We start from the raw sequence: 27,403 nt of genomic DNA, 5'->3' as shown, positions 1-27,403 counted from the left end.
CGCTTGGAATGGACAATTCGGTGACAGATAGAGACGATCCCTGCCCAATGACGGGCTTAATCGAGGGAGACAGACGGACAAAAACAAGACAACATAATCACGATAAATAGAATCGAGGGGATGGACACCTCATTAACAAAATAAATAGGGTAATAAAAATATCTACAAATGAGCACAGTGCTGAGGGGAGGGGAAGGAGGGAGGGGGAGGAGCAGAGAGAAAAGGGGCTCAGCTGAGGGGAGGTGAAGGGGGAAGGAGGAGGAGGAGAGAGTGGAGGGGGAGCAGAGGAAAAAGAGGGGGAGCTCAGTCCGGGAAGGCCTCGTGCTCCACCTCCTCGGTACCCAGCCCCTGCCAAGTACAGTGCTCTGCACACAGTAAGCGCTCAGTAAATACCCCCGACTGATTGGCTGAGTGCGGCAGCTACCTCTGTGAGATCCAGTGGTCTCTGGGGTGAGAGTCCTCGCGGACTGAAATTCAGCAGGCCTTGTTTGGGTGCCCCGGCTTGGTTGGAATGCAGTTGTTTACCAAATAACAGAGGGCCCCGGAGGTACAGTTTGGCCGGGATGGTTTTTCTAATAGTAATAATAATGGTATTTGTAGAGAAGCAGTGTGGCTCAGTGGAAAGAGCACGGGTTTAGGAGTCAGAGGTCATGGGTTCTAATCCTGGCTCCGCCAGCCGGGTGACTTTGGGCAAGTCACTTAACTTCTCGGTGCCTCAGTCACCTCATCTGTAAAATGGGGATTAAGACCGTGTGCCTCACGTGGGACAACCTGATTACCCTGTATCTACCCCAGCACATAGTAACCAACATTATTATTATAATTATTATTAAGCACTTACTTTGTGCCACACACTGTACTAAGCGCTACGGTGGGTACAAGCAAATCGGGTTGGACACAGTCCCTGTCCCACATAGGGCTCACGGTCTCAAGCCCCATTTACAGATGAGGGAACTGAGACGCAGAGAAGCAAAGTGACTTGCCCAAGGTCACACAGGAGACAAGTGGCGGAGCCGGGATTTGAACTTATGACCTTCTGACTCCCAGGTCCGTGTTCTATAATAATGTTGGTATTTATTAAGCGCTTACTATGTGCAGAGCACTGTTCTAAGCGCTGGGGTATACAGGGTAATTAGATTGTCCCACGTGAGGCTCACAGTCTTCATCCCCATTTTACAGATGAGGGAACTGAGGCAGAGAGAAGTGAAGTGACTTGCCCACAGTCACACAGCTGACAAGTGGCAGAGCTGGGATTCGAACCCATGACCTCTGACTCCCAATCCCGTGCTCTTTCCACTAAGCCACGCTGCTCCTAATCCATTCTGCCATGCTGCCTCTAGAGATTTCTACTAGATCCCACCTGCCAATCAGTCAGTCAATGAATTGCATTCATTGAGCGCTTACCGTGTCCAGCGCTTGAGAGAGAACAATATAGCAGAGTTGGTAGACGTGTTTTCTGCACACGGGGAGCTTACGGTCTAGAGGGGGTGACAGATATGAATATAAATAAATGAATCATGGATACGTACATCAGTTCTGTGAGGCTGAGGGTGGGTTGGGTGAAGAAGGGTTTGCAAATCGAAGTGCAAGGGTAATACGGAAAACAGGGGAGAAGAGGAAATGAGGGCTTAGTCAGGGAAGGCCTCTTGGCAGAGATGGGCTTTTAATGAGGTTTTAAAGGTGGGGAGAATGATGATCTGTTGGATATGAAGAGGGAGGGCATTCCAGAACAGAAGCAGGATGTGGGCGGCGGCGAGATAGATGAGATCGAGATACAGAGAGTAGGTTGGCATTAGAGGAGCAAAGGGTGGCGGCTGGGTTGTAGAGGAAATCAGAGAGTTAAGGTAAGAGGGGGCAAGGCGAATGAGTGCTTTAAAGCCACTGGGAAGAAGTTTCTATTTGATGCAGAGGTGGATGGGCAACCGCTGGAGGTTCTGGAGGAGAGGGGGAACAGGACCGAGCAGTTCTGTAGAAAAGTGACCCAGGTGACAGGGAGAGGTACGCACCGAAGTGGGGAGAGACAGGAAGCAGGGAGGTCAGCAAAGAGGCTGGGGTAGTTAATCAAGGTGGGTGAGGATAAGTGCTTGGATCGATGTGGTAGCATTTGGGATAGAGAGAAGAAGATGGATTTTAAGGATGTTGGGAAGGTTAAACCAACAGGATTTCGTGACAGATTGAATATGTGTGTTGAATGAGAGAGATGAGTTGAGGATAACATCGAAGAGGAGAACCAGGAGAGAACAGTGTCAGCGAAGCCGAGTTTGGATAATGTTTCCGGGAGAAGGAGGATTAGGATGGAGTAGAGGCTACTGGTTTCGACCAAGAAGGAGATCATTCGTGACTTTTGAGAGAGTGAAGGGAGCAGAGCCAGATTGAAGGGGGTCAAGGAGCGAATAGGAGGAGACGAATTGGAGGCAGACACACACTTATCTCTCTGTAGTCAGAGAAAGTGGTGAGATCTGGATTTCACTCGATCCTTCAATTGTTCTTATTGAGCAATTACTGTGTGCACAGCACTGTACTGAGCACTTGGGAGAGTAAACTATAACAATGAATAGACATTATTTGGGCCCTGTCTATGCTCAGCCCTTAAAAATAGTCTGTTCACTCCCAAGACTTCTCTCTGGATTCCGAGTGTCTTCCCTTCACTGTCCGATTATTCCGTGTCCCAGCACTTAGCACGTAGAAAGTGCTTAACAAATATCACAGCAGTTGTTATTATTAGCATTATTGTCATTAGTGTTATTATTACCATAGTTCCCTTGTTCAAAGGGACCTGGGAGGGGAACGTAATATTTCTGGAGAAGTTACGCGGGTCAGGGCATACCACTCTAAGATGTGCTTACTATGTGCCAAGCACTGTACTAAGCATTGGAGTAGATACAAGAAAATCGGGTCCCTCATGGGTCTCAGAGTCTAAGTAGGATAGAGACCAGCTATTGAATCCCCATTTTGCAGCTGAGGGAACTGAGGCACAGAGAAGTGAAGTGACTTGTCCAAGATCACACAGCAGGTTATGGGGCAGAGTCAGGATTAGAACCCAGGTCCTCTCCCTGCCAGGACAAGCCGCTTCTGTATGAGGTGCTTGGGAAGTAGAAATAACAAAATGAACCATTCCCTGTCCACAGCTCAAACTAAAGGAACTTGCAGTCCTAGCTTATGTCCTTCTTCCCAACTTCTCATTCCCTCCTCATCCACAGATTCTCCTGGGCATATACTGTTGTTTCAACACCTCTTAGCCTAACTTCTAGGATGCTCTCATTCTCTCTGGGCTCAAAAGATACAGTAGAGAAAATTTCTTCTGACCGGAAAACCACAGTTTGGTTTTTCCTCCAACTTGGTGACTAGCTGTGGAAAATTAAAATTTGCACCTCTCTAGGCCGTTTGTTTTTCTTTCTGATAACTGCAGCATGAAAACCACCGGAAACTGTCTTTCTATCAACTCTGAGAGACCATTGTTCTGCAAGTCGGGTTTCCCCCAATCTCAGGGCCCTCTGCCTTTGTCAGTTCCTCACACACTGAGTCTTAAATCATTTGTTTGATTCAGGGAAATTTCTTTTAGTGTTTTCCCCAAGTTGGAGGTCTCCTGGACAACATCCCTAGAAAAATGTCTCATTGGAGTGACGTGACCAAAACATGCAAGGAAACGTAAAGCTTCTCTGAACTCTGCCAATCATGCTTGGCTTTGCATAGCTGGGAAGGCATTGTCTGATGTAAATGCAGATAGGAGCCTAAATGCAGATTAGGAGAACAACAGATGATTTGAGATCAGCCAAGTACCAGAGGAGGAATAGCAATGATAATGCAGTTTCGGAGTTGTTGTTTTTTAACCTTGAATTTCCCCCAGGAACTAATAGGTCTCCGCTCACGCCTTAACAGGTTCAACGTCTGAGCCAAATAGACAGTTTGGGTCTAAATTTAGCTGCTAAGGGGACTGGTTTAACTTGACTGAAAACGACACGTTATTTAACAAGACACTGGTAATGCAGCTGACGGACCAGCCCCGGGATACGCCTTATATAGAACTGCCAGATGTTCTGTCATGTAGGATTGGCCTAGACTTCATTACTTTGTCCCATTTCCCCAGAAAAATCAGCTGAGAAGGGATGTGGACTTGTCCCATTTTTGTGCCATGCCACCTCCATATATGTTCGCAGAAGGGTGGCCACTCATCCGACTTGACATCGGAAAGTCCAGTTTTAAGCTTTGGTTCGAAAGCTAAAAACTTTCTAATCAGATTTGGTCCTGGGAATCTTAAAGTCCGTGATTTTTATTCTGTGCCCGGCTTCCTTCCGCCTCAAATCCTGTCGCCGAGTTCCACGGCTCCGACCCGGTGCCCGCATTTACAGAGCCCTGGAAGGGGAATGCAGAATTCTGGAGTGAGAGGGGAGGTCGTCGGGAAAATAGTGGGTCTGAAGTCATGTGGTCTGGCCACACGCCTGGCAGAACACGTTTGACGTGGCCCCGTGGGCCTCTCAGTGCGTGGAATCTGTGAAAGCCACCGGAGCCACTCTCGTTCTGGAGTGGAAGTCGGGGAAAGCTGGACCTGCAGCCAAACTTGAAGTTTGGTCGTTGGCTCCTCGGGGCCCCAGGAAGAGACTGACCGATGACCTAAAGAACCAAAAGGCAGTTGGGGCTTCACAGGTCTGGGCTTCTGCGAAGTGTTGATTCTGGTGCAGTTTCATTTTTCATTTGAAAAGTTGAGGTTGCCCCAGCAAATTGTCTGAGGTTCTTTAAGCAAGGTGTTCAAGGCAACAGAGGCAGAGGCTGCTGAGGAACAACTAGAAATGGGAAGGGGAGAGCTGGGTATGGAATTTCTTAAGTGCTTGCTCTGTGCCAGGCGCTGTACTAGGCGCCGGATGTAGAGAAAAGACAGGGCAGGACAGGGAGGTGGAGCTTAAGTGACAGATTTGAAGGAAAAGACAGAGGAAAGGGGCTTGAAGATGCTGATAAAGACTTTCGGGCAGGAACCTGCGTCTATTATACTGTTAGGTTGTACTCTCCCAAGTGCTTAGTACAGTGCTCTGCACACAGTAAGTGCTCAATAAATATGACTGAATGAACAAATGAACCTGAGCCCCGGCAAAATTCCACCTAAATTGGCTGCTCCGGAGAGGCAGTGAAAGAAATGTGGGGGAGTGATCAGAATAATTAATCATTATGGTATTTATTAAGTGCTCACTATGTGCCAAGAAACGGTGTGTTGCCTAGTGGATAGAGCACAGGCCTGGGAGTCAGAAGGACTTGGGTTCTAATCCCGGCCCTGCACCTTGTCAGCTGTGTGACCTTGGACAAGTCACTTCACTTCTCTGTGCCTCAGTTACCTCACCCGTAAAATGGGGATGAAGACTGTGAGCCCCATGTGGAACAGAAACTGCCACCAACCTGATTATTCTGTAACTGCCCCAGTGCTTAGAACAGTGCCTGGCACATAGCAAACTCTTAACAAATAGTAGAGTAGAGTAGAAAGGTGAAGGGTGTGGCGGACAGTGTTCAGATATCCAAGGGTCTTGTTTTCGGTGGGTAACACCTCCCATCTAATGCCTGGGCTGAACTTACTCTGCTTGGCCTGTACAGAACGTGGAGCAAATTCGTTCTTTCATTCAGTCGCATTTATTGAGCGTTTACTGTGTGCAGAGCACTTTACTAAGCACTTGGAAAGTACAATTCGGCCACAGATAGAGACAATCCCTACGCAACAATGGGCTCACAGTCTAGAGCGGGGAGAGTCTAGCAGAGAGGACACTGGATATGATGAGGTGGAGGGGATTAGGAAATCTAGACTGTTTTCCCACCAGTATGTTCTTTCCCAAGGATTAGTACAGTACTCTGCACATCATAAGTGCTTAATAAATACTATTATTACTAAATACTATTACCACTATTTTCTGGGTTCTGTCCCTGATCTGATATGTGGCGTTCATGACAATCATTTCTTCTCTCTCATCTCAGATTCCCCATCCTTAAAATATGGATAATTTGCTTCAATATTCTCCAACAGCTGTTTCTGTCTTATCTATCCACTCTCTTCTCCCACCTATACCTCAGCTCATCATTCATTCCTCTCAAGTAACTTTCTAATTGTACATTATCTGACTCTCCTGTCTCCACTCACTCTTTTCCCCCTTGCAAACTCTCTCCTCCCTGTCAAACTAAATCCCGCCTGTCTTTCAAAGTTCTCCCGAAAGACCTCCTCCTTTAGGGAACATAAAGACCCTCTCTTCTGGGGGCATTGATGCCCACCTTCCCTTTCATGCTACACCTTCTGCCAGCTTAACACTCATGTGAACACTTGTTTATTTCATTATTTATTTGATTCATTGGGTTTTTATTGCTTGCACTTACTCTTTTACCTAGTGTGTATTTGCCAGTTTCTGCTTCCGTCCCCGTTTAGAATGTAAGTCCCTTGAGGGCCAGGACCAAATCTCTTTAGTTCCGTCATGTACCACTGCTCCGAGCTCATGGTTCAGTGCTCCACTCTCGGGAGGCGCTCAATTAATTAATCAATCAATCGTATTTATTAGAGTGCTCCCTGGGTGCGGAGCAATATACTAAGCACTTGGGAGAGTCCGATATAACGGAGATGGTAGACATGTTCCCTGCCCGCAGTGTCTAGCTCGGATGACTGCAAAGATCATGGGTGCCTCACTCCGAACGGCAGTCAGCCCGGCAGGATGTCTACCGTCTTACTGGGGGCTTTCCACAGATCTACCCCCACCCAGAGTCTGAGAGGAAGCCACAGGATATGCGGCTGCAGAGGAGAGAGGAAGGCGACTTTCCTCCCTGGACCTCAAACGCTCTCAGCAGCTGCAGTGCTTACGTGGAGCAGGGAGAGGTCCCAGCCAACTACGACAGGCCAGATCATAAAAATAATTTTGCTGCCGTTGGCTAGGAATCCAAAAATCTGAGGGCTAAATATTTCTCCTGCCTATGAGGGCATACACAATCGCATAGGGATGTATTTGAACACGTGACTCTACCATCCGTGAGGAAGTGAACCACTCAGTGTTTGGTGTGCGGTTGCCATGGTAACCAGCAGCACTTCTCTTTCAGAGGCAGCACACCATTTCCTCATCTGGGTCATTTAACCCAGTAGGGCCAAGATTAAAAATCGTGGTCAAGTGACCTGGTGCTGGGACCACCCTCTGCCAGCCCAGGATTAATTCCAAGCTTCTAGCATGCAGGGGTAGGGGGAAGACCCAACTAAGCCCCAACAGGGTCAAATGCAGAATTCCTCCAAATTTTCCCAATCAATTAAAATCCCTCCCATCAAGGAGACATTAGTTCCCAGCCACTGAAGTCAAACTCTTGAATTGGAAAATCTCGGGGAGGTCACCTAAAATTCAACTCTGCATTTCTTCTGTTGAACTTCCCAAGACTAAACCCCAAGCCCAGTTAAAGGCATCAAGCCACTAGAGAGCTTGATAGGACCTTTCCCTGCTCTCAGTTTCGGTTTAGGCTGTGAGCCTCATGCTGGATAGGGACTGGGTCCAATTTGCTTATAGTGCATCTTCCCCGGCACTTAGAACAGTGAGTGGCACATAATGAGTGCTTGATGATATGCCATTATTATTATAAATGTTATTTTTATTGGTTGAGATGGTCAGACCACTAGTTTCACCTGTCACCTCTCTCCTGCAGCTACTCTCAATCCAGGGCAGTAAGATCTTTTCGGCTTCAACCGTGGAATCTTTGCTGAGTAATCCAGCGGAGCTAAACAAAGCTCACCTCTCTTACCATTTCCCTGTTTCTCTCCTTCCCTCTCTCCTGCCCCACCCCCCAACAGCACTCCCACACAACCACAAAGCTCTTTCTGCTTCTTGCCTTTAAGACACCGATTGATCATGCTAACTGACCAACCAATTTGTTTGTGGTACACCCGAGAGCAACTGCCAGCACCAAGCCAGCACTCAGAGAAATCACTGTCACCACCTAGCTTCAGTGATGGAAGTCATGTCGTGGGTTTAGCCACCGGCATCAAGGGTTGGGTAATCTCCATCAACTCTGGCTCACCCCGGCCTCTTTTCTGTTTATCGACAGCAAGGCACTGTCTCCCTGAGAAAATACACGAGCTGCTTGGTTTGAAAAGTAGCCTCAAGCAAGGACAAGATTCAGGACGTTTGGGTTAATGATAATACTGGTATCTGTTAAGTGTCTACTTTGTGTGAAGCACTGTACTAAGTGCTCGGCGAGTTAAAAGATAATCAGATCAGACCTGGTCCCTGTCCTATATGGGGCTCACAGTGTAAATAAGAGGGAGGACAGGTATGCGCTCTCCCGTTGCAGATGAAGAGACTGAGGTACAAAGAAGCAAAGTGACTCACTGGAGGCCAAATGGCAGAGTCACGATTAGAACTCAGGCCCTCTGACTCTCAGGCCCATGCTCTTTCCACAAGGCCATGCTGATTCCCTGTCACCATCTTATTTTTTCTCCTGGGCAGGGGGTGGACCTTCTCTTTTCGGATACGTCAGTGCTTCCTGGCCTACCCTAGTCCCGGTTGCCCCCGGCTACCACAGAAAAATCCCCAGATTCCTTCGTTTTGCAGTCAGCGCTAATCTCCCTTTCTCCTCACAGCCATGAGGATTCGTCAGGGGTCTATAGAATGCCAGGTTTGTTACGTGAGCCTTAGTACCTATCCCACTGTGATATTCAGGCTCCAATATAGCTTGGTAATTTCTAAATGCGGCATCCTGTAGCACTGTGTTTCCCCACAGGCATCCGAGCTACTTTCTGCCTGAAAGGAGAAGATGTCGTTATCTCACCGGAGAATTCAGAGATGTGACTATGTAACCGAAGCCAATAACAACAGGCAATTCTCCATTATTCTGAGCTTGATGATCCGGGCCATTGGCTTTCCTTCCTTCTCCCTTTTGCTGGCCTTGTTTCGGCCACCTCACTACCTATCAGGCCCTGCCTCAGAGAGAAGGCCGACGTTGAGGGAGGTGAAACCAAATTAATCCGATTGGTTCCTTCTTGGCTGCTCTGAGGAAAAGGTTGTGTGGAAGTAGAGTGTGAAGCTATTGGCTAAAATCTTGGCAGATCTTCGATTAACGGCTCATTAGTTCATTAGTTCATTTGTCCTCTAGATCCACTTCCCCCATTTCCACAGGTGACCGAGAATGGACTGAATAAGCAGACCGTCGATCGGGTTTAATCTTGATTTATTCCTAGTGGCCACTAACTCAGATCCATCTCCCTGGGGTCTATATCCACTTGTCCATTAATTTGCTGGGAGAACCAGGTGCTTAAGTTAACTCTGTCAGGACTCGTCCTGTTTGGACTTGAGGCTTTTAATGCGATTTATCGCTCCCCTGTAAGGGCTCTAGGGTGGTAATTACATTAGCCCTCCAGACTTCATTGTATTTGGGGTGATGAGTGAGGAAGGGAGGAGTGAAAGCTAACTGTCCCATGTACCCAACTTTCCTACATCCACCCCTAGATTTACCATAGACCTGGGTCAGGTTTTGGAATGTCCCTCAGGAATCCAAAATATCCTTATTTGTTTTTCCCAAGGAGAAGTCCTTCCTGAACCATTGGAACACTGCTTAGTGACAAAAGGTCAGATTCGGGGATATGTGAGGATAAGGTGATTTTTCACAATATGTGGTTTTCAGCCTCTCGAGACTTGGGTCACAGAGATGGTAGAGCCATGTTTATGTTAATGGAGAGAATGTTATGGGACCTGTTTGATCCCTTAATTTTAATCAATCAATCAATGATATTGATTTTTTTAAGGTATTTGTTAAGTGCTTCCTATGTTCCAGGCACTGTTCTAAGCACAGGGATAGATTCATTATAATCAGTTTGGATTCAGTCCATGTCCCATGTGGGGCTTACAATTTAAATCCCCATGTTACAGTTGAGGTCACTGAGGCCCAGAGAAGTGAAGTGATTTGCCCGAGATCACACAGCAGACAATACTTGGCTGTGTGACTGTGGGCAAGTCACTTAACTTCTCTGTGCCTCAGTTCCCTCATCTGTAAAATGGGGATTAAGACTGTGAGCCCCACGTGGGACAACCTGATTCCCCTATGTCTACCCCAGCGCATAGAACAGTGCTTGGCACATAGTAAGCGCTTAACAAATACCAACAAATACCAACATTATTATAAGTGGCAAATGTGGGACTAGAACCCAAGTCCTTCTGACTCCCAGGCCCATGCTCTAGCCAATAGGCCTCTCTACTTCTCATGTTGTTTCATGATTGAGAGCTTACTAAGTGCGGAGCACCATGCGAAGCGCTTGGGAGAGCACATTAACACAGAGTTGCTAGACACATTCGCTGCTCACAACGAGCTTATAGTATAGCGAACTGTAGAGGACTTTTAATATGTTGACTGTTCCCTGGCATGTCCCCTCCTTAGTATTTTGGGTTACCGCATTCACATGATTTTAATCCAACCAGTAACGAGAACTGTGGCCCTCCCTCTGAACCTCAGCGCTGTAGCTCTAAGGGTGGAGGGAACTACCTTACAAGAAAACATGGTGAAGCAGTATGGCCTAGTGGAAAGAGCATGGGCCCCGGGGTCAGAATCCCTGGTTTCTAATCCCAGCTCCACCACTTGTCAGCTGTGTGACCTTGGCCAAGTCACTTCTCTTCTCCTTGTCTCAGTTACGTCATCTGTAAAATTGGAATTAAAGCTATGAGCCCCATGTGGGACATGAATTGGGTACAACCTGATTAGCTTGTATATACCCCAGTGTATAGTATGGTGCCTGGCACATAGTAAGCGCTTAACAAGTACCATTAAAAAAAGAGGGAAAACAAAATACCTTCAGATGAATTGATAACCAACCACTCATTTAGTGTCAGTTATCAACAGTCCAATTGTGAGTCCTTGACCTCTGGCCCCAATCCTAACTCTGACCCTAACCATAACCCTTGAAGAGATTTTTGACCAGTCAGGTTACTGACAGATTGATTTTGATTTTTTTTGTTGTTGTTATTGGTATTTGTTAAGCGCTTACTATGTGCAGAGCACTGTTCTAAGCGCTGGGGTACATACAGGGTAATCAGGTTGTCCCACGTTAGGCTCACAGTCTTAATCCCCATTTTACAGATGAGGTAACTGAGGCACAGAGAAGTGAAGTGACTTGCCCACAGTCACACAGCTGACAGGTGGCAGAGCTGGGATTCAAACCCATGACCTCTGACTCCCAAGCCCGGGCTCTTTCCACTAAGCCACGACGCTGACTTTTGGAAACACTGATACTGAGCTTCATGTGGGAGATGAACTGTTTCCAAATCTGATTGGCTTGTATCTACCCCAGTGCTTAGCACATAGTAAGAGCTTAACAATTACCAAAACACAACAAACCCCCCCAAAAAATTAACTGACAGGATTGGAGTTCACAGCTTTGAATTTGGACAATTAATTACTTCCTCCCAGAACTCCCTGACTCTTGTGAGGGCCCTCTTGGTGGGTTTGGGAGCCAGAGGTGCCAACCTCTGCAGAACCGGGGGGCAAGAGAGGAAAACTCCCCCTACGCTAGCCCTCATTATGGGCCAAATGTTCAGCCTAAGAGTTCTGCGGTGACCCCTCCCGAAGACTTGTGTTCACGTCCAGTTCAAATTCATGACTTTCCCATTGGGCCTGTAATCTGGGACACGTCACAGGATGTGGGGGACTGCACTTTGGAAGATTTATTGGTACTTGCTTGCCGTGATAGTGAACAGGAAATCATCTGTGGGGAAGAGGTCAGGCTTTCCATTAAAAACCAGCAGAAAATCATGTGCACTGTCAGAGGGACCGGGTGATAAATAGGCACGGGGAGGAGGATGCAATTAAGGAATGAGACCTGGAGGAGAGAAGGTGGGTGACCTCATGGGGTCGTTAGCTCATTTTGTTTAGACCAGAGTCCACCCTTGGGTACCAAACTACGGTGACCCTGGATCTTCATCTTATTCCACCTTATTACTCCATTGCTTCATATTATTACTTATGGCTATAATGACAGGATGTCTCATTACCACTTTAATCAATAATAGCAGCCAGTTAACCCCACTGTTTATGAAGTGAGATTCCCTTCCAATGTATGCGTACCCTTTCCCGCCTTGATTTATCCCCTTTTTCAGCAGGTAGCCAACCGACTGAGGAGCAGGGATGGGAGGCAAATTTTTTTGGCCTACAAAGGTTCAGAAAACATGACTAGAGAGGGGAGAGCTGGGGACGGGGCAGTCACGGGGAATTCTACTTCCTGTTCTGCCACCTCTCGTACCCTTTCAAGCGAAGAGTCCAGTGTCGTCTCCTACCATTTGACCTGACCGCGGTTCTAACGGGTGTTTTCCTATTCCTTTGAAGCTTAACCTTCCGGGTTCTCCGAGATTAGCTGGAACCCAAATCTGCCCACCTCTGGCCTTCTGAAACCAAGTTCATAGGAGAAGTCAAGCAGTAGGGGTGAAAATGGAAATTTGGAGCCAATCCTCCAATCTTTCCCGACTGGGCATGGAGTGCTAGAGCTCGGTCAGGGATGCGGAAGCTGGATGAGCTTTGCCTGAAGTGAATCAGGTCTTTGGGGAGGAAGTGCAGATTTCCCTATGACCTCTGCAGCCCTCAAATATCGACGAATCGGGGCCCTGAGTCACTGTTGATGTTCCATTCCCAGGAAGAGCCAAGCCCCTGGCCCCTTCGAACAGGAAGTTTTTAAGAGAAAATGTCCTTCACAAAAATAAAAAGGAGAAGAGAGACAGAGGAGAACTGACTTACTTGATTTCTGTTTGTCCTCCTGCTTTGCGGGCAATTTGGACTAGATCCTTCCCGTATCGCTCTTCGGCTTGTGCCCTGTGAATGATAAAATTCATTCATTGATTCCAAGTCAGAGAAAGGGAATCGTGGCGAATATCAGCTGGGTCAAGCAGCATCTTCAGGCCAACCAACTTAAACCCTTATAGCGCCGGCGGCCACCTCTCGCCCAAGGGACAAAAGCTAGGCCGGAGAACCCGAATGAAGGATGTTGGCTTAGAATGACTGCCATTTCTTTATCTTATTTCTGAAAGGGTGTCATATCACGGCAGGCCATCTGCCCACATCTCCTATCCCTCTCCTTTACAACACACAGGCTGCTTGAGATGTTAGGAAAGCTGCTAGGAGGTGCGGCACTGAGCCTCCTTGGGTTCTCTCAATTTGTTTTCCAGGGTGAATGCTTTTGTGTGGGTTTGTGGATTTGGAAAGCTCGTTGCCTACCTTTCGGAGGGAATTTTTAAGAGGGATAGAAAGTAGGAGAGGTTCAGGCTCCTCGGAAGGTAGCCGGCAATTCTCGATGTCATTTTACACCCGATGGGGTTCTCCTGCATGTGTGTGGTTTCCCCGAAGAGTCTGCCCCTTGTACATTTTCTAATTAGGTAGTGGTGCTGTTCTCTCATGAGTTCTGGCTGTCCCAAAAGGAGGAGAAACCAGAGTAAGGGGCTTAAGGGGATTGAGGTTCCAGGGGTATTGGGTCTGAGAGGGAGACGGTCATCCGGGAGAGGAAGACAGGACCGAAGCGGGGGCTGCAAGTACATTGTGGAAAAAGCATATGCCAAGACAATTGGGGTATATGTTAAGTGCTTACTATGTGTACGAAGCACTGGGAAAGATACAAGATAATCAGGTAAGTCCCAGTCCCTGTCCCACATGGCGCTCCCAGTTTAAGTCGCCCTTTTACCTTCACTGTGCCCCATCCAACCTTGCCCCATATAAAAGAATGCTTAGGATAGTTCCTCTAGAATCACTGTGGTGAAAATAAAACCACGTGTCCCTCAAATGTTTTCAAGATGTTTTATTAACAATTGTATCAAATATTCCTCACACCAACTTTAAGAAGACATCTTCCCAAAGAAGCATAAGGAAGATAAGGGGTAACGGGTTTGGTGACAGAGACAGGATCAGAACGCAGAGACTGCAAGCCTCTAGTCAGCGGGGCGTTCACGCGGCCTGGTGGAATCCTCACCACTGTCCTCTGCTTATTAAAGACAGGATCCTCAACCTGGCCAACGGGGCAGTGACAAAGGGCTGCCCTGCGGGGAAAAAGCAGGCCTAGATTCAGACCAAGATGAGATGGCAGATTAAGGAGGTGGAGCGATTGCATTGGCCAGTAATTCTGCTCCTCAAAGACCCCGCCACCCCACGTCAGAGCTGGCCCTGGTCAAAGTTAGAGCAGGGGGCATGATACCCCAAGTTATATCCCAGATTCTAAGTCACCCATTAAGATTGTTGTGGGGCTATGCGATGTCTGGATTGTGGTCAAGTGTAGCAAATAAGATAATGGCAGTGGAGAGGGAGTGAAACAAAGATAAAATGAGGTGATTTATATGAACCCTAATACCTTATTTTGGGGCCAAAGATCATGTATGGAACATAGAAAACACCTCAGATGCAGTGTGCCTAGTAGAAAGGGCTTGAGGCTTGGTGATGAGAACCTAATTCTATTTCCATTTCTGCCGCTCGTCAGTTGTGTGACCTTGGGCATGTCACTTAAACTCTCTGCTACCTTATTTTTGGGCCAGAGATCATGTATGGAACATAGAAAACACCTCGGAGGCGGTGTGGCTTAATAGAAAGGGCATGAGACTGGGAGACGAGAACATAGCTCTATTTCCAGTTCTGCCACTGGCCGGCTGTGTGACCTTGGACAGGTCACTTAACCTCTCTGTGCTTTGATTTCCTTATCAGCAAATTGAAGATAAGATCCCTGCTCTTCTTCCTACCTCTTGGTCTGGCAGCCCCTTGTGGGACCGCTCAGTACTTAAATTCATTCATTCATTCAATCGTATTTATTGAGCACTTTCTGTGTGCAGCGCACTGTACTAAGTGCTTGGAAAGTACAGTTCAGCAAAGGGAGAGGATCCCTGCCCACACTGGGTTTACAGTCTCTAGAGAGGCACAATGGTCTAGTGAAAATAACAGGGGACTGGGAATTCTGGGCAAGTCATTCAGGTTTTCTGGATCTCATTTTCCTCATCTGTAAAATGAAGATAAAATACCTGCTTTTCCTATCACTCCCATCATGTGGGAAAGGGACCGTGTTCAATCTGATGTTCGTCTATCTATCCCAGTGCTTAGCACTAAGTAAGCACTAAGTAAGCACATCACTATTCTTGTCACTATATTAACAAAGAAAAGGGAGGACTGTAGAATGTAAAAAGGTCTTTAGCCTCAAGCAGGTCCCTCTGAAATTCAAGAGGGAGTTCAGAAATCTGGCTATGGAGTCCTTTATTTGCAGGATAGAGCCCAGAAAATACCATTCTGGATAGGTGTTCGAGAAGTTCCTTTGGACTCATCCGTCAGTCGTTCGGTGTTTGGGGCTGCCATCTCCAGGAGAGTGGCAGGAGGAAGCCAGCCCCAGGCTGAGGGCCTAGAGAGAAGCTACAGATATATTTCGATGAGCTCCTCTCCTCCAGCAACCTCTCATCTAGCAATTCAGAGCCCGGTATTAAAATAGATAATTTAAAAATACCACACGCATACAAACACACGTCCGCACGCACGTATGCACACACCTCTAAGTACATTTAACACAGCCAGCACGCATTTGACACACCCTGTGGCCACTCGATCCGAAGCTGCAGTTAAGTGGAGAACGTTCTGGTCAACTCGATGACGCGGCGCCCTTTAGGTACTCAAATCTGATCTGATATGAAGAGAGCCTCCTATAGGCTTCTTGAGGACCGTGGGTGTGTCCATCTACACCCGATTTCTGTTTACGCCTCCAAAATAACTACACGAAGAGTGTCCATGCGGCTGGATGTGGTTATCTCTTAGCTGTTTCTACTAACCATTAAGCGTCCAAATCTACACCCCCGACAAGTGACGTCTATCTTTTCCCACCCCTTGTGGGGTCTTTGAAAGGAAGGCCGGTGTTGGCCCACAAGGCCATCCAACAGCCAAGCTCGTTATGGGCAGAGGCTGTGTCTACCAGCTGTGTTATACCGTATGCTCCTCCGAAGCACTTAGAACAGGGTACCGCACACTGTAAGCACTCAGTAAATACCATTGATTGATCCCCTGTCAAGATCCTCAGGAGCACCCGATCCTCCCCCTTCCCACCCGTACATGCACAGACACACACACACACACACACACGCACGCACACATAGACAGAGGTTTCTCCCAGATATTACCTCTGCTTGATCAAGTCCTCCACATCCTTGCACATCTTCCTTCCATCCATCAGTCGCTGCAGAATCGCCTCGTAGCCCGAGTGAACGGTGAAATCTTTGCACTGAAAGCACACGACAGGGACAGGCTGATGAGCTGCTTCCCTCTGCCCTGAGAGTTTACGTACAGAGAGATGGGGGAAAGCTGACCACCCCAACCTTGTGACCCCCAATTGTGTTGGAAGCCAGGGTGGAGAAGGGCAAAATGGCCGTGGGGTTCCAACACTTGGGGCTAACCTAAAGGCCTTTTTCCCCTTTTCCCTGTTCATATGGTGGGAAAAGTTGCTGGGGAGGGTTACCATGGCAACTTTCCTCCTGCTGCTGCTGCTGCTGCTCCATCTTTGGGACAGAATTCCCTTCCCAGAATCGAGAGGGCGTGAACAGTGTTTGCAAGTGTGACTGGTCGTTTCCAATCAGTCAACTGTATCGGTGATTATTCTGTCAGCCTTCTTGCTGACCTCTCAGCCTCCCTTCTCTTTCCGCTCCAGTTCATACTCCACTCAACTGCTCGGATTATTTTTCTACAGAGATGTTCAGGACATGTTTCCCCACTCCTCAAGAAACTCCAGTGGTTGCCCATCAACCTCCACGTCAAACAAAAACATCTCATCAAGCACTCAATCACCTTGCCCCCTCCTACTTTACCTCGTTACTCTCCTACTACAACCCAGCCCTCACACTTTGCTCTTCTAATGTTAACCTACTCTTCGTACCTCGATCTTGTCTGGCTCACCGCCAACCCCTCAACCACATCCTGCCTCTGGTTTGGAACGCCCTTCCTTCTCAAATCCAACAGACTATTACTCTCCTGGCTTCAAAGCCTTATTGAAGGCACACGTCCTCAAGAGGCCTTCCCTGACTAAGCCCTCCTTTCCTCTTCTCCCACTCCCTCTGCTGTGCCATGACTTGCTCCCTTTATTCATCCCCTCTCCCAGCCCCACAATACTTACCTAAATAGCTGTAATTAATTTATTTATTTATATTAATGTTCCCCCCCCCCCCCAAACTGTAAGCTTGTTGTGGGCTGGGAATATGTCTGTTCATTGTTATATTGTACTCTCCCAAGCGCTTAGAACAATTCTCTGCTCACAATAAGCGCTCGATAAATAGGATTGAATGAGTGAATGAATCAACCACTCAATCGTATTTACTGAGTGCTTACTGTGTGCAGAGCGTTGTACTAAGTCCTCGGGAAAGTATTCATTCATTCATTCAATAGTATTTATTGAGCGCTTACTATGTGCAGAGCACTGTACTAAGCGCTTGGGATGAACAAGTCGGCAACAGATAGAGACGGTCCCTGCCGTTTGACGGGCTTACGGTCTAATCGGGGGAGATGGACAGACGAGAACAATGGCAATAAATAAAGTATCATATAACAGAGCTGGTAGACACATTCCCTCCCTATAACGAGTTAGCAGTCTAGAGGAGGAGACAGACATTAATATAAATAAATAAATTATGGATTTGTACATTAATACCACGGGGTTGAGAGAGGGGTGAATAAAGGGAGCAGATCCCTCAGCACCTGCCTATGCTGAATAGTTTTCTTCCCCTACATGGATCAGCTGAGGAGTCAGTTCACAGTCGACCGGTGCTCAGAGATCGGACAGGGCCGAGGAACCGCCTAGCTTAGTGAAAAGAGTAGGGGCCTGGGTGTCAGAGGACCTGGGTTCTAATCCCAGCTCTGCTGACCGCTTGCTGTGTGACCTTGGGCAAGTCACTTCACATCTCACCCGCTCAACCGCTTGTCAGCTGTGTGACTGTGGGCAAGTCACTTAACTTCTCTGTGCCTCAGTTACCTCATCTGTGAAATGGCGATTAAAACTGGGAGCCTCACGTGGGACAACCTGATGACCCTGTATCTCCCCCAGCGCTTAGAACAATGCTCTGCACATAGTAAGCACCTAACAAATACCAACATGATGATCTCTGTGCCTCAGTCTCCTCAGTGGTAAAATGGGGATTATATCATACTCCCTCTTACTTAGACTGGGACCCCCATGTGGGACAGGACTGTGTCAAACCTGATAGACTTTTATCTACCCCAGACCTTTGAACAGCGCTTGACACATAGTAAGCACTTAAAAAATTCCATAAAAAAAGCAACCCCCAAGCACTATTTATGCTCAGCAAGTTGTCCACAGGCACAGTCAGATTCCTCTTAGAATAGAAGAGTCACCTTTTTTTGCCTTTCCCCACCCACCCCGGAGCTCCTACAAAAGCGGATGTGTATTTCCAGAAAAAAGAAACCATATTCATCTTCTTTATTTAGTCATCTGACACGTACCCGAAGATTTGTTTCCTTTGGAGGATCTGGTGGGCGGCTATTCTCAGGTTGCTGAAGCGGGGCTCCGGCCCTCGGCACGTTTACGGGCCAGAGAGGAGGGCTTGGGAGACGCCCATTCTGGTTTCACTCTGTACCAGTTCTTAAATTCTGTGGTTCTCCTTGTGTTACCGCGTACCCATTAATAAGCTTGCAGGGCCACAGCTTCCTGTCAGCTTCCTCTTTGGTGGAAACCTTCGTACCAAATGGTATGCAGGTCAGGCAGCCGATGACGGGCAGAGGCAGTAGGCCCAGATACTCGGAACGATTGCCATCCTTTGTCCTACCAGGCCGGGGTCAGGGAGGCAGGAGTCACACCCCAAGAACTCAGAAGACAAGGGAACAAGCCATGCTTTATCCCCACGGCTTCCTCCCCAAGCTGAGTAATGGGAGAGGGAAGCACATCTGAGGGAGTGCAAGTCGCCTCAGCAAATCTCCCTGCCCTCCTTCAGCTCACCCAAGGGGCAGGGGGGCAGTGGGGTAGGGGCGAGGGCCAGGAAAATGGAAGAGTTCCCCTGGACGGTTGGCCCCCCAAAGTGGTCCCCTCCTCCCCCAACAAGCTATTATTCATTCATTCGTATTTATTGAGCACTTACTGTGTGCAGAGCACTGTGCTAAGCGCTTGGGAAAGCACGATACAACAATAAACAGTGTCATTCCCTGCCCACAACGAGCTTACAGTCTAGAAGCAGGGAAACAGACATCAATACAAATAAATAAAAGTGACAGAGATGTAGAGAAGTAGCATGGCTTAGTGGAAACAGCACGGGCTTGGGAGTCAGAGGTCATGGGTTCTAATCCCGGCTCTGCTGCTTGTCAGCTGTGTGACCTTGGGCAAGTCACTTAACTTCTCTGTGCCTCAGTTACCTCATCTGTAAAATGGGGATGAAGACTGAGGGCCCTACATGGGACAACCTGATTAGCGTGTATCTACCCCAGGGCTTAGAACAGTGCTGGGCACATAGTATGGGCTTGACAAATACCAACGTTATTATTATTATTATTACATAAGTGCTATGGGGCTGGGAGCGGGGTAGAACAAAGGGAGGGAGTCAGGGCGACGCAGAAGGGAGTGGGAGATGAGGGGCTTGGTCTGGAAAGGCCTCTTGGAGGAGCTGTGCCTTTTGAAGCTGGGGAGAGTCGTTGTCTGTCTGATTTGAGGAGGGAGGGCTTTCCGGGCTAGAGGCAGGACATGGGCCAGGGGTCGGCAGTGAGACAGGGCGAGACCGAGGCACAGTGAGAAGGTTAGCACTAGAGGAGTGAAATGTGAAGCTGAGTTGTAGTAGGAGAGTAGTGAGGGGAGGTTGACCGAGTGACTGAGTGACAGCAAGGTGACTGAGTGCAGAATGCGATGGCAAAGGGAATGCAAGTGTGTCCCAAACACCGAAATACTTAGGAAGGGAGGAGGGTTCCTTCCTCTGACTGCAGTGCTCTGCACATAGTAAGCGCTCAGTAATTACCACTGATGGACACCTTGCCCTCAGGAGCCCCAAATGCCCACAGAACCGGGGATGTGGGGGAGGGCGTAGCTCCCGAGGGATGCCCGGTTTAAAGGAAGGAAAAGAGAAACCAAAACCAAACGTACACTTGCCATTCCTGAAGCAGAGCCAGGGTTGAGCAGGACAGCCAGGTCAGCCAGCTCTTCCCTGCCTTGTCAGGAGCTCCCATCCAAGGGAAGGGACTGGGGCATCTAAACCGGTCACCGGCCTCAAATCACATCCACCCTCCTCCTCCTCCATCCGGACCCGCCACGGCCAAGTCACTCAGAGTCACAAGTGACCAGACTTTTCCTTGGGAAGTAGCACCGATGTCGGAGTGACGCTTCCGGCACGGCAAGAGCCTCGCTTCCCTCGGCTCTCTCCCTGCCAACCCACTCACTGCACCTCAATCTCGTCTATCTCGCTGCTGACCTCTTGCCCACATACTGCCTCTGGCCTGGAGCTCCCTCCCCCTTCATATCCAACAGAGGATCATTCTGTCCACCTTCAAAGCCTTACTGAAGGCACATCTCCTCCAAGAGGCCTTCCCAGACTAATCCCTCATTTCCCTTCCTCCCTCTTCCTTCTTTGATCTGTACCTTTAAGCGCTTGATAGTCACCCCGCCTTCAGCTTCGCAACACTTAATGTACATATCTGTACTTTATTTTAATGTCAGTCTTCCTGTCTAGACTTTAAGCTCGTTGTGGGCAGGGAACATATCTACCAACACGAATGCGTGGTTCTCGCCCAAGCACTAGTACAGTGCTCTGCACACAGTAAGCACTCAATAAGTACCATTGATTCAACCACATGGACCAAGGACTTTTGCAAGTCATGAGCAAAGGGTGCTGAGAACAGTATTTTTCGGCTCTGGAAGTGCAAAAGCACACAACAGTGACCAGTTCTAACCATGACAAATAAACCTCAGGTTTTTTACAGCAGCACATCTAACCCCTTCCTTAATGATGATAATGATGATGATAGAGGTATTTGTTAAGTGCTTGCTATGTGCCAAACATTGTACTAAACCCTAAGGTAGATACAAGATAATCAGGTCCAACAAAGTCCCTATTTTACATGAAGTTCACAGTTTGTGGAGAAGAGGAGGAAGAAGCAGCACAGCCTAGGGGAAATAGCACAGGCCTGGGAGTCGGAAGAGCTGGCCTGTAAACTCAGCTCCGATACTTGCCTGTTGTGTGTCTTTGGGCAAGTCACTTCTCTGTGTCTCAGCTCCCTCATCTGCAGAATGGGGATTCAATACCTGTTCTCCCTCCTACTTAAACTGCGAGCCTCGTATGGGATCTAAAGATCATGTATCTACCCCAGTGCTCTGTCCAGTGCTCGGCATTTAGTAAACGCTTAACAAAAACCATGATTATGAACAGGTATTTAATTCCCATTTTACAGAAGAGGAAACCGAGGCACAGAGAAGTTGAATGACTTTCCCAAGGTCACAGCAGGTAAGTAGTGGAGCCGTGACTAGAACCCAGATCCTCTGACTCTTAGGTCCATGCTTTTTCCGTTAGGTCAAAGCTGCTTCTTTCCAGTTACTCATAGCTTTCCAAGGGGAAAAAGTTGCCTTTCAGGGTAGAAATTTTCCGTGCTCTGTCTTAACTGAGTTATGAATAACTGGGGGGAAACGTTTAAGCAAAATTTGTTATGGCAAAGTAGAGCGTGGGATTGTACAAGTGACTTGGGGTTAAATGGCTCATTCCTCAGAGGATCTTTATCTCTTTTGGTTCACTAAAGATCCTTTAGTACAGCCTTGCAAATAACTGCTTGCCTTCCTCCTCGTGATAGCTAAACACTGATGACAGAAAATAAATGCCTCCTTCACCCCTTCATGCTCTGAGGGGAGTCTCCAGCTGGAGATGTTCCCTTAGAAGGAGCCCGCATTGCTTAGTGGAAAGAGCATGGGACTGGGACTCATGGATTCTAATCCCAGATCTGTCACTGTCCTCCTGTGTGACCTTGGGCAAGTCACTTCACTTCTTTGGGCCTCATTTACCTCATCTGTAAAATGGGGATTAAGACCGTGAGTCCCATATGGGACAAAGACTGTGTCAAATCTTAGTAGCTTGTATCTAGTCCAGTGCTTAAAACAGTGGTTGACACATAGTAAGCGCTTAACAAATATTATTATTATTATAATTATTTTTTGTTTGTGAGCTCTGGGTGGGACAGGGACTGTATCTGGTCCAGTTACAGGTAGACCCCATGATCCATCCATGATCTGTTCCTTGAAAATCTGCATGTATTGTGGGGTATGTTTTCCCAAAGGTTTAGATGTTTTTGATCAATCAATCAATGACATTTATTGAGCGCTTACTATGTACTAAGGTACTGTTCTAAGCACTTGGGAGAGTACAACAACCATTACCAGATGCGTTCCCTGCTCATAATGAGTTTACAGCCTTCAGTCTATTCCAAAACCTCAGAGAAAACAATCTGAAGTTCTTTTTTGTGCACTATACTGTTGTGTGAGGCATCACTGAACTATTATTTAATCTTTGTTAAAATAATTGAAAGCATAATACCACAGCATTAGCTAAATGAGTCGTAGTATAATTTGAGTCTTTGCAGGAGGCTGCAAAAAGAACAGCTTATTCTGCTGTTAGGGATAGTAGTTTGCCCACTTTAAAGAAGAATTTGTCCAATTTAGTTTGAACAGTGGCCTTTTTCTTGTCTTAATAATTTAGCTCTTAGCAGACCAACTTCTTCCAAAGACTTCTTCACGCCTCTGAACTCCACTTTCCATCAGTCTCTTCTTCAATCGTTTTTATAGATTAATCTCCTTTCTTTAATTAAAGTGGACACAAGGCTTCCTAATCCCCAAGTCTTCGCTGGTGGTGCCCAGAGGATACCTACTTCATCCCATCTGGCATATCGCAGTGATACATTGTATTGTCAGGACGTTACAAAATAGTAGGCTGTCCCTCGGACTTGTATTTAACATGAGGGGACTGCAAACTGGGGTATGTCTGTAACCTGTCTCGATGCAAGTGCTACGCACAGCACTCAGCACATAATATGGCAGTTTGGGCCTTCGGTTTGAAGGTGATGTTAGTGGTGGTGAGACTGCACCCATGAGGGCGAGTGTCTCGGAGAAAATCTCCTGCACACGTAATAATAATAATAATGGTATTTGTTAAGCGCTTACTATGTGCCGGCTACTGTACTAAGCGCTGGGGTGAATACAAGCAAATTGGGTTGAACACTGTCCCTGGGTCCCATGTGGGCTCAGAGTCTCAATCCCCATTTTAAAGGTGAGGTAACTGAGGCTCAGAGAAGTGAAGTGTCACACAGGTCACACAGCAAAGTGGCAGAACCAGGATTAGAACTCATGACCTTCTAATTCCCAGGCCCATGCTCTATCCACTACGCCATGCTGCTTCTCACTTTATCGGTGAAAAGACTGTAGCATACCTTTTCTGGCCGCCTGCCTGCTGCTCAGATACCAACGGGCTTTTCAGTTTCTCTAAAGCTTTCAAGCAGGCACGATCATTCAGTTTCACCTGCTACCTGCCAGGAAACTTTCAGTGGCCCGGAGGCAGCACCTGCTCTCCAGTGAAGGAGAGGGCACCATTTGTTTTTAAAGAGCTCAAATCAGGACCTCAAGAGAACCCTTTTCCAAAAAACACCCTGAGCAGTTGGAACAAGTTCACCCATCCTCCCCAATCTAATGTAAAGCTATCCCCCTGCTCACGGGCCCAGGTGGAAGCAAGAGTTTTTGCAAGCAGGTATCTCATCCCCGTTTTACAGATAATGAAAGCGAGGCACAGAGAGGTTGAGCGGACCTGCCCCAGCCCCCCAGTAGTTTTCTGATAAAATGGAGAAATAAAATGGAGAAAAGATGAAGTTAGCTTTGGGGAAGATGGGAGGATGGAGAAAATTCAAATCAGCTGAAACTTTCCACTGGGCCCAGTCCCCAGGCGGAAAATTTCTTGATGTTTCGGAGGGAAATGATGAAATACACCTCGTCCAGGGAGAGGCTGCATTTGGTAATATGCAGTGTGCAATTTCCACTCCATTCAGAGTTATTTATGTGATTGCTTCTGTGACAGGGTTTCGGGAGCTCGTTATTTTCACAGTTATTTTCACATCTTCACTGAGAGATGCCAGTGACTTAGGGTCCATTAATGCTAGAAGACTAAAGGCTCTGCTCGTCCGTGTTCATTAACGTGGGGTCAGTATCAGTATCTTTCAGGCTGGGTTTTCATTTTGAAAGAAACTCAAAAAGTGGATGCCAGCTGCTGCTTAATTAATATTTGTTGAGCACTCGTCGCGTGCCAAGCGCTTCGCTGGGAGCTTGGGAGAGACCATTCATTCATTCATTCGATCGTATTTATAAAGCGCGTACTGTGTGCAGAACACTGTATTAAGCCCTTGGGAAAATACACTGCAACAATAAGCAGACACGCTCCCTACCCATAATGAGTTTATAGCCTGGAGTGGGGAGACAGACATCAAAATAGATAAATAAATGACAGATATGTACATAAGTGCTCTGGGGCTGGGAGGGGGGAAGAACAAAGGGAGTAAGTCAGTGCAACGCAGAAGGGAGTGGGAGTTGAGGAAAGGGGGTCCCTAATCTGGTGAGGCCTCTTGGAGGAGATGTGCCTTCAAAAAGGCTTTGAAGGCGGATAGAGTAATTGTCTGTCAGATTTGAGGAGGGAGGTCGGGCATTCCAGGCCAAATATAGCACGCGGACCAGGGGTGAGTGGTGAGACAGGCAAAAGTGAGGGAGTGAGAAGGTTAGCACTAGAGTGAAAAGGTTAGCACTAGAGTGAAGTGTGAGGGTTAGGTTGAGAAGTGGCAGACAATTCCCTGCCCCCAAGAAGCAGTGTGGCCTAGTGGAAATAGCACGGGCCTGGGAGTCAGAGGACCTGCGTTCTAATCCTGGCCCTGCCAGTCGTGACCTTGGGCAAGTCACTTAAACTTCTCTGTGCCTCAGTTACCTCATCTGTAAAACGGGGATTCAGACTGTGAGTCCCATGTAGGACACAAATATTTGTCCAATCTGAAGAGTTTGTATATATTCCACAAAAAAAGGAGCTCACATTGTAATGGCTGTAATAGGTCTAGCCTTGTGCCCTTTCAACAAAAGGAGAAGTAGACATTAGTGCAGTTGGTCTTGAGAACACTAGGTTGAATTTGCAGAAACAAGGTAGCAGGTCTGGTTGCACGCCACCTCGTCAGCCTGGGGGTCTCGTGTGAGCGTCGTATCGATGACCCTTACAAGGGAGAATCCAGAGAGAAATTGTAGGTATTTTTTTCTCCCATTAAAGTTGAAGCACCTTGAGGGCAGGGAACGTTTCCCTTTGCTGTTCTGCACTTTCCAAGTGTCTAGTATCATAAAGCGCACCCAGCGGATGCTTGATAAATGCCATTTCTAATTCCAAGCGCTTATTAGAGTGCTCTGCATATAGACAGTGCTCGATAAATACCACTGATTGTCTGATTAATGAACGGCCCCATTTGGCCAAATGACAACAGTAGCTCTGCACCCAGGAAGGGCTCAGTAAATATCACTGGTGATGAGGAGCTCCTTCTCCCATAACATGTATTTCTCCAGACCCAAGGTTGGCCAGAATCCTGATTTTCTTTAGTTGTCGCCAAATCAGCTGGAGTGAGAGGGAGTCTTCATCCACACCAGTGGCCACAACAAGAATCCTATGGTTTACAAGTAGACTTCTTAAAGATTCCTCCCTGATAGGAATCTCAGCCAGCATGTCTTTCAGATGAAGGAAACTTAGAAAGCAAAATTTCCCTACATGAGACGAATCGTTTCCCACTGCTGGCTGACCCAACTGACAGAAATTAGTGACCTGCATCCCAGGAGATAATGAGAACAGTGGTCACTAACTCCTGTCTCCTCCTGTGTGACACCAAATCGCCTCTGACCATGGTCCTCAATTCCCTGGAGTTCTCTTTCTGAGATCCCTAGAAGCAACTGTTAAAGGAAGTGCTCCAGGAAGAAAATGACGTTGTGTCTGGGTAGCTCCCAACCCATGTCGGCTTGCCAGAAGGCAGGGGGATGGATTAGATGAGTTCCCAAGATCTTTCCCACTCTAATTATTCAATAAACCGATTCTCCCGGGGGCTCGATTTCCTCCTTGTTAAAACAGGTGCTCTGTAGGAACATTTAAGCTTTTAAGCTTTTAGCTTTCAGGACACCAAGGATTTTGTTGCACTGCTGCTTGGGGCTAAATAGTCCCCTGTGATCAGGGCTGGAGGGCCCTGGAGCAAGGGAGAAGTGATTCCGGACTCTCATCCTTAACACCCCAGGTCAGGACTGGAAAATCCCAGTAGGCGGTGGGGAGCCAGGTAGGAGTACAAGGCAGAAGAAGAAAAATTTCTGCTTTTCACACAATTTCTCCTTTTCACACACCTCCCTCTCCCTCACCTCCCCATCATGAACCCCACTCACAAGTCTCTTCCTGAGGCGTCTCAGTCCAAACCCGAGGTCTTCCAGGGAATACTGGCTTTGAGTCTTTCCCAGGCTACCGGCAGAGTGAATGGGGCCTCTCGAGAGGACCGAAGCACAGGGTGGAGTAAGAGCTTTGTAATTTTTTATTTACTTGAGGAAAATGTAGAATAACAAAGTCTGTTTTACCAAGAAGCCCTCACCCTGCACTCTCCTCAAAAAGAAAGTGCTCTATCATTCTCCCGTTAGTAACCGGACATCTGAAGTGGTCGACAAAGGAGATCAGCGGCTACGGACACACGTGACCTGATCCCCCACCACCACTGTAGAAGACGCAGATATGGCCTGTGTCCTAGAGCCAGTGAGGCAGTGGAAGGGTGAGCAGCGGGCAAGACATGGTAACACGGCCTACATGAGACAAGTTAGGTGAGAGTCACAGTGGAAGTGCTTAAATGGCTGAAATCCTCAGGAAACATTCCAGTTAGTCACTGAGTCCTCATCCTGAGGAGAATTGCCAACAAGGAAGTCCAAGCTGTCACTTAGGTTTGAACAGTTACTTCCTGAGTCACCTTGAGGTGTCTGGCACCTCTTTGCCTTCAGAGGAAGTAAAAGAAGAGCTCTAAATAGGGAGCCGGCTTGCCACAGGTGATCATATTGTTTTTCCAGAAGGGAAGTTTGAGTCCTTTCAGGTGACAACAGTAATAACAGTGGTAATTATCAAGCGCTAAGTGTGTGCCAACCACTTTTCTAAGCGCTGGCGTAGCTACAAGATAATCAGGTTGTCCCACGTGGAGCTCACAGTCGTAATCCCCATTTTATGGATGAGGTAACTGAGGCACAGAGAAGCTAAGTGACTTGTTCAAGGTCACACAGCAGACTAGTGGTGGAGCCGGGTTTAAAACCCACAACCTCTGACTCCCAAGCCTGTGTTCTTTCCACTGAGCCACGCTGCTTCCAGAGACCCTCTTGACACTTGAGGTTTCTACCGAGCCCTGGGCAGCCCAGGGGAACATTTGGGTTTGGGGAGTGGACCAA

At 47.6% G+C, this 27,403-nt stretch overlaps 1 protein-coding gene across 2 annotated transcripts in view; it reads right to left on the bottom strand.

The window, feature by feature from the left end:
- PSTPIP1 (proline-serine-threonine phosphatase interacting protein 1) overlaps nucleotides 1-27,403 on the bottom strand; it is a 99,791-nt gene that overhangs the window by 34,610 nt on the left and 37,778 nt on the right. For both annotated transcript variants that reach the window (XM_029066297.2, XM_029066298.2), the window contains exons 2-3: nucleotides 16,101-16,201; nucleotides 12,709-12,783 (exon numbers count right to left, since the gene is read on the bottom strand). In XM_029066297.2, coding sequence (XP_028922130.1) covers nucleotides 12,709-12,783; nucleotides 16,101-16,201 — 176 coding nt within the window. The remainder of the gene's footprint in view (nucleotides 1-12,708; nucleotides 12,784-16,100; nucleotides 16,202-27,403) is intronic.

Source organism: Ornithorhynchus anatinus, chromosome 5, assembly GCF_004115215.2.
Source record: "Ornithorhynchus anatinus isolate Pmale09 chromosome 5, mOrnAna1.pri.v4, whole genome shotgun sequence".
Taxonomy (NCBI): Eukaryota; Metazoa; Chordata; class Mammalia; order Monotremata; family Ornithorhynchidae; genus Ornithorhynchus; species Ornithorhynchus anatinus.
The sequence above is the reverse complement of the archived record's forward strand: the minus strand, read 5'-3'. Positions and strand labels throughout refer to the sequence as shown.